Source organism: Lissotriton vulgaris, unplaced genomic scaffold (assembly GCF_964263255.1).
Source record: "Lissotriton vulgaris unplaced genomic scaffold, aLisVul1.2 SCAFFOLD_1986, whole genome shotgun sequence".
Lineage (NCBI taxonomy): Eukaryota > Metazoa > Chordata > Amphibia > Caudata > Salamandridae > Lissotriton > Lissotriton vulgaris.
In genome coordinates, this window is record NW_028249164.1 from 103,439 (window position 1) to 117,520 (window position 14,082).

General features: G+C 45.3%; 1 protein-coding gene across 1 annotated transcript in view; it reads right to left on the reverse strand.

The window, feature by feature from the left end:
• The window catches only part of LOC147663684 (mitochondrial 10-formyltetrahydrofolate dehydrogenase-like), a gene marked incomplete at its 3' end in the record, with an annotated part of 293,187 nt that overhangs the window by 86,235 nt on the left and 192,870 nt on the right, over nt 1-14,082 (reverse strand). The window contains exon 5 of the mRNA XM_086950265.1: nt 7,220-7,321. Within this exon, the coding sequence (XP_086806391.1) occupies nt 7,220-7,321 (102 nt within the window). The remainder of the gene's footprint in view (nt 1-7,219; nt 7,322-14,082) is intronic.

The following is a 14,082-nucleotide window of genomic DNA, read 5'->3' on the forward strand; positions in this document are numbered from 1 at the left end:
AAAGGTGAGTCTTTCAATGCCCACCATCTTATGATCTTTGGATTAGGGCCAGCTGCTGCAGCAGCAAACAAACGAAACCCACGCCAACATCCATTACCCTCACAGGTGTGCGCCCGTCTCTGTCTCTGGGGAAGTGAGGACCGAGACGAGTTCAGAGACTCAGACACACAGGCTTCTTTTACAATTACAAGTAACTCAACTGTAAGTATATTACAAATATTTTGCACGTTTGCAGCAGGCCTGCATGATGATGTTCATTATAGCTTCGCTGAGACTGCGAGGTAACTTACTTACCTGTGCTCAAGTGAAACAAAGTCACATCCACTCGCTCCGCTCTAGCGGAACAGACCCCAGAATCGAATGTGCAGTTTGCAGGCTACGAGGCTCGTGCACTGCTGGCCTCGGTCTGATGCTTCGCCCCAGCACTTCTACTGTGAGGGGCCTCAAGCAGGAGCTGAGGGCACGGAGTAGACTGCCGCCGGCCGGGACAGGTCTGTGTTGTTGTGGGGCACTGTCAGTAGTCAACAGGTCAGGCCTGGGCCTGGCAGTCAATTCACCATTATCCAAGCAGCGCGACACACATAGTCCAGCCGTCCTCTGCGCACTGAGAGCGAGAGGGGGGTGCGTGTCACGCTGTCACCGTCAGTGGCTGCTGAAGCACCGCTCTGGGATTAGCCAAAAATATGATGCCAGGGCCGGTATTGGTAGCGCTATCCCGCGCTACAAGATTGATGGCCCTGGGGAGGGACCACACACACCACTATCAACCACTAAGCTAGGGTGCGCTCAGCGCTGCGCAGCAATGTACAAGCATAAAACAGGTGCGCTTTCACTCCACTTACAGGTACTGCTGCCCGCATGATTTTTGCCGCCCTCCACAATTTGCCGCCCTAGGCGGCCGCCTAGTCTTGCCTAATGGCAGAAACGGCCCTGCTGGTTAGTCAGAGTGATCGATTGTGAATGCTTGTGACTAAATGCAGCGCGCTTGTCTGTTTTTCTCTTCTGCAGCCCCCACATGTACTTCATAGTTGGAAATACCTTGGTTCTTCGTTTCTATCTTTTCACGTTTGGATCAGTGACCAAGTGGTTAAGGTAGGGTGAGGCTGCTGTCTTACACAGGGGCCACGTCTTTTTCTTATAAAAACACCTCCCTAAGTAGTGTTTTTTGTCATTGTTACAGAACCCTTTTTGGTCCTGAGGAGAACCCCGCCACTAATAGGGGTTCGAAACGCGTCGACCCTAGCCCCGTATCTGGCTCATACTCTTTGTGTTACAACGGTCCCTTCACCAACAGCAAGAGAAGTGGATACTCTTTCTGAATTACGATCTACAAAGACTTTAAAAATTGTGAAATCACAAAGAGATTGCTTCTATTTATTCACGACCGATACGTGGGCTCATTGTTTTTCCAGTTTAGATCATTTTGTATGAATGTGTTGTGTATGACTGAATGGCCAAGTATGTTTGAAATGTGTAAATGTCTCTTTTTTGTTATTCACGTTATTAATGTATATATTGTATATAAAACTGTTTGTATTTCCATACACTAAATTATAGTGTCATAAACAAGTAAAAATTCAAAAAGATTAAATTTTGTATGTTGCTATACGTTAAGCAGGTTGTTTGTGCTTGATTCAAAACAGCTACCTTTATTAATCTTTTGTTGGCCAAAGGAACTTCTCAGCAGTGGTTCTTGTTTTGTTATATAGTACTAAGTTGTGGTTTAGCGTGTTATTTTGCCCCTTTTTTTTCTTGTGTACGCGAGCTTCACTGGCTCTTTTTGACTCTATATTGCTTGAGTTCACCTTCTCTCTACCCCGCGAAGTGCTTAAATTGGGCTGAGTATTTTCTATATCCCCTATTGTCTCAGTGGGGGCCTGAGCACACGGAAGCTCGGCGAAAGAGGAGGTAACACCGAGACTTAAGTCTAGATCATCAGTTACATCTATGGTGGCTACTAGAGGATCATCTACTACATCTTGTGGGTCTTGAACAATTGTCATCGGTGGTAAGGACATCCTCCTTTCTGTGTTCGCTATTGCGGTAGATACTGCCCCTATAGTCTGTTTCAACATTATGTCAATCGCTGTAAGTGTGGGAACTGGTTGAGGGGTGACCACCTTCTGTTTAGTATTGGACCTTAGGGTGGGCATCCTGGTGGTTTTAGTTACCTTCCTCATGCTGCTCAGGTTCAAAAAATGTATAAATGACACTTGATGATTATCTATTCTTAGATTGTACTGGGGATAATCCACTCAATTAGGGTAAGGGGGAATCGGGGCATAAGATGTTTATAAGATTATATGAGTACCTTCTACAGTGCAGGGAGGTGGCCCAGCCTCCTCTGGCCTCGGAGGGCCGTAGACGGCCCGCCCTTTGCCCGGGCGTTGCCCGGCGCTCCCGCGACGCGGGTGTGGAGCCTTGGTTTTAAGCGCCGCCTGGCGCGCTGTTTCAGGAGCTCCCTTCCGGTCCCGGGGCAAGGGCAGCTGGGAAAGGTAGTCTTTAGCCCTCTCGCTCTCCCTTACACAGCGGCTGCTGTTGGTCTGCAGCGGCGGAGGGGAATCGTAATGCCCACACAGGTCCGAGGTCCAATTCAAAGAAAACGGTGAGCCAGCAAGGGTTACAGGATAGATATGACCCCCCTGCGGTGTAGTACTACATAGTTGAAGCCAGTGTATGGGTCGCACAATGAGCACAGGCGTCACAGTAAGGCTCAATGCAAATCTCTCAGCACCGTACTTCCAGGCCACAGCAGCTGGCACTCTGAATTTGGCACAACACTAGGCCCCTGATCTCATCAGTCATTGCAGAAAAGTCTCTGCATGTTAGCCCAGACTGACCGGACCCAGGCGTCTCTCGAGTGCAGTCCAGTCCGACCGCTGAGACACCAGCCGCAGCTGGTGCACCCCATGTCAATCACGGGTCCCGGCCTCGGAGGCCCACTGGCTTCGGAGGCCCATTGGCCTCAATCCTCGTGGCCCGACAGACCGCCAAGTGCAAGTGGATGTGGCCAGGTGCAAGTCCTCTCCCCCAGGCCCCCGCCGCATAGGCCAGAGCAAATGCTCTTGTCTCCGTCTCCCTATTCGCCACGCGCCTACCACTCACCAGAGTGACCCAGGAGGTCGAGGCGGGTTCCACCCAATGCGACCAGGCCCAGAATAAATAGCACTCACTCAGTCTTCCCACAGCACGGTCCGACCCGACCGCCGAATCTCCGGCCACACACACAGCAACTTCAGGTCTCACACAAGTGGCAGTGGCGGGGTGGCTCCCAGCCAGGCTATCAGCTCACCACTAGGCCCGGAATTATGCGGGAGACGGACTAGGCCTCTCACCCCAACCAGATCTGGTCGCTGAGGACTCGACTACCCTAGTCCTAAGTCATCAATCGCACTTCACTGGGTGCAAATTTCAGCGGTCGAGCAGGCGCCAGAAAGGCAGTCAGCGTGCTCCGCATCAGTCAGCCAGCTGCGCCGCCGAGCCTCCGCCATCAAATCTCAGCAATATGACCAGTGGAACCCGCCAACAACTGCAGTGTAGTGTCACCATGCTTTAGCATATCCCGAGATTGAAGGATGGATACGTAAACGGTAGGATAAGTGGTAGATTCATTTCAGGCTTCGGGAGCCTCACTAAAGCATGTCCGCCATGTTGGACGGCCAAGCCACGCCCCCTCAAGCAGGATTTTGTAGTCAGTGGTACAATGCGACTGACAAGTCTATGAGGGCTAGCATGCCAGTTTCTCCTTGATAATTGAGCTAGAAACAATCATTGAGGGCCAAAAGGACCACAAGTTGGATGCTATGACCAGGATGAAAGCCCGATTGTTGTCCGTCCATTAGATTGTTAGATTCTGCAAGGTCTTGAAGCTGACCTTTTCCAGAAATATGCCCATGGAATGGAGCAGCAAGATGGGTCTAAGATTGTTCACGTTGTTGACTCCCACGGTGGCCTTCTTTAACAGAGACCTCACTATGGCTGCCTTCCAGATGTCTGGAAAAATGTCAAGATTTAAGGAGCTGCTAAAGATAGCCAGGAGGATGTCAGTTTTAGCTGAAAGGAGAGGCTTTCGATGACGTGCTTGAACAGGATCATTTAGAAAACTTCAAGGGCGTCCGTTAGTTATGGCCTGCAGGAGTTCCCTTGTGTGAATATGGTATTTTCACATTTCTCTTTTTCAATAAAGTTATTTCCTTCTTTATTGGTTGCTGAGGTTTCCTATTGGGATTGTAGAATGTATTTACCTCACTTGGAATGCACGTATGTAATGGATTTGAGCTGGAGGGTGGAGAAGCAGTTGGAGTTGGTTGGAGCAGGACGTACTTTCTTGTGCACCAGTGGTCATTGTATGGCATTTAAATAAACCTTTTTATTACTGGTTTACGGACTCCTTTACCTCTTTACAGTGAAAGGATTTGCATCGACCCTGTACTGCAAATAGATTTAAATGGTGAAGTAGGCATAGGTATTGGATTATTTCCAAGTCCCAGATAATAGAAATGTTCTCATTGAAAGAAGAGCAATATTGTCACAAAGGTCTTGTGATGGTGTTATTCATAATTGTATGGCAGCTGAGTGTTGACGTTCAGAGACAGCTCAAAAGAGTTCATTAGAAAGTTTGGTGGAATTTCAAATCCTTTCAGAGAAGAAGGGCATTTTCTCAGCTTTCTTTTTGGCTTTATTAGAGCATTATTAAGTGGTATGCCACCTTCACTGAGGTGATGTAATTTCTTCTTCATTTCCTTTCAGCTCTCCAAACGTCTGGTCTAGTTTAAGGATTTTTAGCTTGCCTGAAATTCAAGAATTATTTGTGCTTTGTGTGTGTGCAATTGTTTGTTCCTGGACTACTAATCTTTCATCTGGGGTAGCAAGGAGTGATGAGCTGGAATAATGAAGCAGAACGTTAGGGCTGGAATCTATGGTAGGTGCATTTTATTGGGCCCACAGATCAATTAATTCTGCTGCAGCTGGGTTGAGGATGAAAAGATTTTAAGGGTGCATGTTGGACATCGCTGAGGGTTTATGGCTATCAATGGGTTTTGATAATTTTATGTGATACGATTCAAAAGTGATCACATCAAATTAGAGGGTTGTTTTTGTGCGTTGTAATTAGATCGTCTGAGGCAAAAATGACATCCAACATTTGGACTTTATTGAGAGTGAGCATTTGGTTTAGTAATTTGATATTTGGCCCACTTAGTTGTAAACTTTGTGGGATTGTTTAAGGAGGTCTCGAATCATAAGTTTAAATACCAAAGGAGCACCAGATTTTGTCAAGATGTAAAGCTGATAGGATAGTTCTCCATATAGGAATGTGAGGGTGGATCCAGGTGATGTGGGAAACAAAGACATTAAGAGCTCTGAGGAGTCGGAGCATTTTTTTTTAGATTTTAGCTGACTGTACTCCGATCTGCCAGAGCAGGAAAGACAAGTATTCCCCTGCCCAAGCAGACTTACGGCTCACCAACTTTAGACATTTCCACCTGCCTAGCAGAAATATCCATCCGTTAATTGAAGATCCCGCCACAACAGATCCTCTGAAGGCAGTGAAAGTTTGCTATACAACTGCTGAGTTTCATGTTCAACTTTTTGGTTGTGTAAAAACAAACTCCCGAAGTGTAATCTTGTTTTTGGAAAATAAAATACCAAGGGCCTTATTACAAGTTTGGCAGTCCCGTGGACCGCTGTACCAGCGGTGGTGGTCCAAGCATAGAGTGCTTGGCAACCCAACCACCAGATTACGAGTTGGGCGGATTGCAGTGGCAAAGACTGCGGCTGAACCGCCGAGAACGCCAGCTAAACGCCAGTTTCGTGGTCAGGTATAGGGAGCTGCCAATATGGCCGTACGGGGGAGCTGCACCGCTATCCAGATTACAAGTTCACTTGTTTACAAGCTGACAGCGGCAGTCTGGCCACCAGCTTCCAGGTGGTGGTGACGGAGGATTTGGGGTGCGTTATCACCCTTTGCTTGTTCTTCTAGGCAGAGTTCAAAGTGGATCCTTTCCCCCTTCACAGCTGGATCTTCACCCGAGGATAACTACTCTGTGTATGACGATCTGCAGGTGAGTCCTTTTCATACCCCATGCCCATTGCCAGGACTGCCCACATATGGACCAAACCCCGGCAATGGGTAGATAGGATTTTCCCACATGTATCATGCATATCTGTGCATTCAACACTTATGCAGACAAAATGCATACAGAGACATCGATATATTTGGTAAAAATACTCACCGCCGCAGCTAGATCTCCGCATCCACACCGCCAGCCACGTGCTCTACTCTTAATAAGGAGGTCTTTGGAATGCCAGTGCGGTAATCTAGTGGTGGGATGGACGCGGTTCTCCGGCAGTCGAACCGACAAACTCATAAAAAGGCCCTAAAGATCCTTACACCCAAAGGTTTTCTTTTTTGTGTTTGGGACCACCAGTCTTTTCATGGCAGTCCCAAACAGAAACAAAGTACATCAGAATGTCAGCCCTAAAATTGGAAGACCAACGGAGGTACTTCGACTGATGTTGGCTAGTCGTCTGACAACGGGTTTTCCCAGGTGGTGCAAGCGGGGCACTAGCGGAAACATGAAGATCTGCCCTGCTATAAACAGAATGACCCCAATAGGTTCTTTTTTGCAAAGTACCCTGTCCACCAAAATCTAAATGAACCCTTCAGTTCTATGTTTGATCTCACCTTCTCTGTATGTTTGGACGCATGGCTGACAGCTTCCCTTGTTTGAAAGATATCAACTTTTTACATACTTAAGTTACTAAATGAGATCTAATTTTAGAAAGCATTTAATACAGTTTGATTAATTAAACAGAAAGCAATAATTTACCGATGGCACCTTTCTCTAAATGTGTTCAGTGCATTCCATTTGACTTTTTAGACTCGTAAAACGTGAATTCCTTTTTTTTCAAAAATCCTAAAATTTATAAGCCAACAGAACCCAGAATCATAGTTTGATACACCAGTCTTGAAGTTTGCAGTCTACAGCAGTCAGTGAATTTGAAAATATTACACATGGATTTTTCTGACAGTCGCACCATTTTGTCCCCTGCCCTTTTCTCCCAACCCCCTTCAAATTTCTAAAAGTCTGCAATTTCTTTAAAAGGGAAGGTGAAAGAAGGCAAAACGTGAATCCAATATTAATAAATAGCAACTGGGAGTTTAAAACTGGAGTATAGCACTGATGGTAGCACCGAAAAACATTGATTCACCACTAACCTTTGCATTGTCTTTCTTCTGAATTCCTTCATATGTGGCCCCGTCGTCAGGCTGAGATATGCTTGGTGCTTTGCCATCTGCAATCAGCTGCACAGCCTCCACCTAAAAGAACAAACAAGGCTATTTATATAATACATTTGCTGTTCACTTCTCCACATGGTGAGAGCTTCAAAGGTCTTAACCCACAAAATAGGCAGAATTCGATTTTTTAAAATCAGATTAGGGAAGGACTTGGCAAAGTTAAGAAAGGTGAAGATTTTATCTATACCAAAGCATATTAATATTGTCGCAGTGCGGAATGTTTCCGCACTGCGAAACAAACAAGAAAGGAAATTATCGGGCGAGAATCCCGGAGGGCGGTCAGTCCATACCATTCTTAACGATTACAATATTCGAAATCGCAGTGTGTGATTAAAGAATTGCTCGAGGCTCAGTGATATAGAGTGATTCACATGCTCTCCCATGTACAAACTTGTTCATTACAGGAACGTACTTCCTGACTGTCATGCTGCAAACCAGCCCTGATGCCATCACCCATTAGTTACTAACCAGGTGTACCACCCTTCACCTCCTCCAAGAGGTATGTCCTAGGCATTGCTCTAGTCACCGTTAGCCCACCGGACCTGCACAGAAGCCTGCCCCATGATAACCATAAACGCACAATGCTCTGCTCAATCACCAGATCACTGAGCCTCGAGCAATTCTTTAATCACATGTTCCGCACAACTCCAAACTATTCACCCACAGTACCTATGTCACTGCGATTCCGAGGACAATTGTATATGAATGTTGGACCTGAACTGAAAGGCTACCACTGTCACCATCACCCTGCACACACTGCGATTTCGAATATTGTAATCGTTAAGAATGGTATGGACTGACCGCCCTCCGGGATTCTCGCCTGATAATTTCCTTTCTTGTTTGTTTTTCATTGTTTCCCCAACAGGCGCTCCTAAAACTCAGGCAAACCCTATTATATAAGTCCTGAAGATGATCCCCTTTATTTAACTGAGCAAAGGGATCGAAACATCGACACCTATGAGTTGGCATACATGAAAATAATTTATATATGGTTTTGTATGTACTACTCCAGGCGACACTGTCCGTATTCTTTACCTATAACAGTGCACTGCCTGCTCCTTTCTTTTGCCTGAAAACACCCCTTTTACTCTTTTCTATTTCCTTCTTTTCTCCTAGTACGGCACAGGATTGTGTCTTGCTACTGTTGCAGAAATGTATTTGTAAACCATATTTGATATCCGTTGATAAATAAACTCCTTGCCCGGCTGGACAAGGAAGTTCAAACATATAGTAGGCTATTGTGCTCTATATAATATTTGCTTTATCCCCAAGAAAGCTAAGAACCTTTTGTTTTCGAGAATTCAAATGAAATAATTTAACCAACAATCGTAAGATCTCAAGAACCACTATGTACTCTGGTATCCCACCCTTGGTGTTCTGGGGGGTCTGTAAATATCTAAACCTACTTGCTACCATGGTACATAGGGAATATTTAAATTACCATGGATGGTATGGGTATTTTATCAAATATCAATGTGTGAAATTAGTATGAACCTCTACAGAAAGGTGTCGAAACCTGGTCACCAATAACCTCTCCAGCCCACTGTTAATTTAGCTGATTTCCATTTGTATCTTCGTCCATGAATGAAACCAAGCTTTCTGGTACCCCTTGTAGAATCATTACCCTCTTCCCTCTGCACAATAAAATATCCATCAAAATTAAGGAGGATTGTTCATCTGGCCATTCCTCCAACAGAGAATTTATAAAGGTTCAACTATCTCATTCTTTTAGTCGAACGTTTCTCCAACCTTTGTTCTCAACAGAGTTTACAACATGGGTTACTTGTGCAATAGCTTTGTCTTCTCCTACTGGATGCTTCTCTATTTCATTCACAAATACAAGTGATAAAAGAGCAGCTAGCAAATTTATCACTCCCGGAACACAGCTAATATTAAATGAATGCATCTAAATTTAAATAAGATTGTCCAAACCTGTGGTGTTGAAGATAGGCTCCATTAATGTATGGTCTTTACTAAAAACAAAATATGAGCCTCACAAATGTGATTTGCATTTCTTAACCACCCATATGCAGGCCTAAATATTATTCTCAGTTACTGAATAACACATTTCTGTCCCCTTTGATGCATTTTCGTTCATGGGACAAGACTGCCCCAAATAATAATCACTCATATCTTTTTTTTCAAAACCACTTTATTGATTTTCATAGAAAGAGCATGGGATTATAGTCAAATGGTAAATGATCATCAGGATACATTATTCTACAATGTATATGGGCTATATCACATCCGGCAATCATATTTAGGCAATCACCTAGTACGAAAGAAATCCATCCATGATAAACAAAAAACAATTAACAAGAAACTGCTCCGCTTTAGGAGTGATAGGGGGGCAAGCACAGAGGGTCACTCATGTAGGAGAATAGTTATAAGAAGGCCCCTTTGTCAAGCGTATTCTGGGGGGAGAGGGGAGTGAAGGGGGAGATATGGACTCCGTCAGAGTTCCAGTAGTTAATGAAATCTGGACTATTTGTGTTCAGGGTGGAAGATCATCATTACTAATCACTAATTTGTGGGCTTGCACTAGGCTGCCGCAAAGGTAGGGTATCAGGACCATCTTGATTATTATTATTATTATTATTAGGGAGTTTTGTAAAGCGCCTGGTTTACGCCAAGGCGTGTCCCCGCGCTGTGGTAGGTAGGGTGTCCGTGAGCAGTCAACAGTAATTAGCGTCTGAAGAGATAGGTCTTAAGTTTTCGCCTGAACAGGGTTTCCGAAAACTCCATGCGTAGTTCCATCGGCAGATCATTCCACCGCTTAGCGGCCAGGTATCTGAATGATCTACCCCCCATTCGTATTTTCTTTATTTTGGGGATTTTCAGAAGACCTGTACAAGACGAACGCAGGCTCCTGGTGGGCTCATACCAGGTGACCAGACTTTGTAATGGAGCAGGGGCTTTTCCTCTCAGAATGCGGTGGCATGTGGCCAAAGCCCTGAATTCCACCCTACTCCTAACCGGAAGCCAGTGCAACTCCTGGAGCGCTGCCCTGGAGGGGGATCTTCTAGGAAGCCTCAAAACAAGGCGGGCGGTAGCATTCTGCAACACCTGGAGGCGGTTTAAAACCTTTTCCGTTGCCCCCAGATACAGCAGATTGCTATAGTCCATGCGAGAAGTAACTAACGCATGCACCAGCGTCCGTCGAGCATCAATGGGTAGGAAATCCAGGATCTTCCTCATAGTTTTTAGAATGCCGAAGCATGTCCCCACCACTCGACTAACCTGGGAGTCAAAAGCAAGATCCTCATCTAGCCATACACCCAGATTCTTTGCTTCATGACATGGAACAGGTACCTCTCCCAGGCAGGGTGGCCACCATGCCGACGACCAGACAGGTGGACCCCCCCCCCCACCACGAGCACCTCGGTCTTGCTGCCATTAAGTTTTAGGCAGTTGGCGGACATCCAGGCTGCCAGTTCTTGCATGCAGACTCTGAACTTGTCCGCCATTAGACCAGGTGCGCGTGAGAGGGATACCACCAGCTGAGTGTCGTCAGCATAGGACACAAGACGTAGTCCGTGGCCTTCAACAATGGTCGCCAGCGGGGAGACACATTGTTCCTCTCACCTCAAGGCAGTATACCTTCCACCTGGCCCAGTTTTGAAATTTAGCATGCCATGTCGATAACGAGGGGGAACTCTGAGATTTCCAACGATGAGTGATCGCTCGGCATACAAGCAGTAGAGCACGGTCCAGAAACTGGGTTGTAAGTTTGGCTGTTTTAGGCTGAGGACAACTTCCAAGAAGTGCCAGCCGCAAAGAGTGTTCGAGTGGTCCGTCTGTGAGCTGTGCTAGCACAGAGACGACCATTGTTCATAAGGAAATTTAGCGGTGCACAGCCCCAGATCATGTGCGTCAGGTGTGCTGGGGTCGATTGGCATTGAAGACTGCTCTGGGATACCCTGGGGAATGTAGCCTGTAATCTGTATGAGGTGAGACAGGTTGTGGAGAATACATGTCTGAATAAACAAAAGCGTTCCTTACGCAGGATTTGGCAGAGTCGCCTGCCATTCTTTATCATAAAAGCTATGGACAATTCATCCTCTGGTTGCAGCGTAATATCTTAAAAGACACCCAAGCACACCCCAGAGGCCTCTATAGAGCCAGACCACCAGACATCTCCTGTGGCGAATAGTACATAGAGTCTGTACAGAAGTATGAATTGGGGGTTCACTTTGTGAGTTTTGCCACAATTGGACCATTACCATGCAGATCCTATCATCAGTGAGGAACATTCCAGGGGGGAACGCATTACAATCGCTCAGATCCATCATAGTATCTTGGAACCAAGACTGTAGCGCTTCAACACTGATCATATATTCCCAACCGAGGGTACTGATTACTAGGCCTGGGCGGTAAATGCCGTTTCGCTCGCGGAATTTGGGTGATTTCGGGTTCCGGGGAGAACGCAAAATTGTCCAAAATTCTGCGTTCTGCAACTTCGCGAAATTTTTTGCTTGTTCGCGTTCTAAAATGCGTTTCGAACAGGAAAAAAAGCATCGCGAACAAGCAATCCAGCGTGTTTGTGGAATTTCTGCGTGTTCGCTGAGATTTTTTTCATTTCGCAGAGATTTGCGTAACGCGACTACACAAATTCCGCCCACCCCTACTGAATACCTATTCTAGGTCAAGAGAAATACAGGCGGAACCTGGCCATGTATTCCTAGCTTGGTCCATCACATGGAAGAACAGCCGCTAACTGAGCAAAGTACCTCATTGTGGTACAACCCCGTTTTGGTCTGGGTGGATATCTATTGGTAAGTATGGGAGCAGGCTATCTGCAATTATCTTGATGAGGATCCTATAATCCGTATTTAGGATTGATAAAGGGGAATCAGATGTGACATTATTGGGATAACAGTCAGGTTTAGGTATAGAATAGGCTAATGCTTCCTTTGTTATCGGAGGGCAGTATCCAAGTTGTGCTGCCTCTAAATAAAAAGTTTCAAGGCGAGGCGTAAATATCTTTCGCATTTATGATAAAGTTTCCACTTAAAATCAGCATACTATTATGGCCTGCTTAACCATCTCAACTTCACTGCAACACGTTTCCGACCTACTAAAGGCAATATCTTCCACTATCCTTTACCAGCAATATTTTGTACCTAGTGAGATCAGTATTCTGTAATCATGAAATACCTGAATTGGTCCTTATTTCCAGTGCTACGAGCTTCCAGCCTTTACTAGGACCCTGTTGAGATCCACTCTCTCCTCTAATGATTTGAAGTCCTAAATAAGATATGATAGGTAGTATAAATCAACATTTCTTTCTCAGGGAATAAAGTACCACATATTGGCCTATCATCTTGAAAAAAACATGCTCTTGGTACAATCCTGAACACTTACAATGTACAACAGGTGACATGACACCCTTCTGATTTGAAAATGTTCCTAAGGAGCAATATTATCCTTGCAACCCATAAGAATAATGATTGTAAAACACCTGCATATATGCAGAAGAAATGCAGTGTCCAGTGTACAAGATGGGTTCAGATTCTCTCACAAAGTAACTGTCTCTTCTTTAGAATAAAAATGTGAAAGATCAGCCATTGCATCCATATTCAAACTCCAGAGTCTAACACAAAGACAAGGGTTGATACAAGCCTGTTCGCCTCCACAGTAAATGGTGTTAAGAGCTCTATTGCTATACCTGGTTCTGATCCACCTTTCAAATAAACCTGTTAGTAGAGCACAGGCATTTGCCGGAGATTTAAATGTACAATATGTGCCACAATGAGAAAGGTTTTTCACCTGGTCTTCAATGTATTTTGTGATGATATTCAATCAACTTAGATGCACCTAAAACACTTCGAGCAAAACAGGTTAAACACTCAGGTCTTCTTCGGTGTAAAATCCAACACTTGTTTTGGACAATTAAGCTGATGTCTTTGTAGTCTCACCAACCCAATACCAAAGCTCCCTTGTTTGTTTATAAAGAACCCCACTTAAAGCATTACAGGTGTTACATACAAGTACAGCATTACCCAAAGCAATCATTGAACTAGTAGGTTTTGTCAATATGCCATCATAGAAAACAAGGTTGGTTTTGTTACTTGCACAAAACCAATATTAATTCTAAATATTTGTTTAGCAAATTCCTTCTGACCCAATGTTGTCTCAAGCACAAGAGTCAGCACGGGGTCGGAAAGGAAACCATTCGGACATTCCGAATCAGTTCCAACTGGCATTTGGAGAATCAGAGTCGGTCGGAGCCGATACGTACAGCTATGTCCGAAACTGAATTTAGGGGCCCGTAGTAGGCACCCCTTCATCCTGAGGCCTCCAGTTGGGGCCCGTGGGGGCATCCAAGGGACCTCCCTTTAAGACCATCCACTGTGTGGCAGGCACCCTGGGGGGCCCGCGGCATAGTGTAAGGTTTTCCGCAAACACCCCTTTTCCCCATAGGAGCCTGTGCTGTCGGTTGGAACACAGGCTCCCATTGAAGTCAATGGGAGACCTTCCAATTGGTGTTCGGAAGCATCGTAATCAATCGTGCGGACCCGCAGATCGCAAGTCGGTCGGAACCGAATCCAACAAGGAGTCAGGCCGAAAGTTTCCGCACAACATCATAGTGAGCCCCTTAGTGAGCTTGTAGATAAATTAATGATCCTTCAAAGAAAAACAGTACTTGGCTGCTACGTGGTCAGCACTAGTATTTGTCCCAATAAATGATGGACACAAATTTCTTTTTGTTTAATCAAATAAGGAGTGTCATGAGCAGTTAATGTAATCAATTAACTTGTCTTTATGGCGCCAAAGCCTGT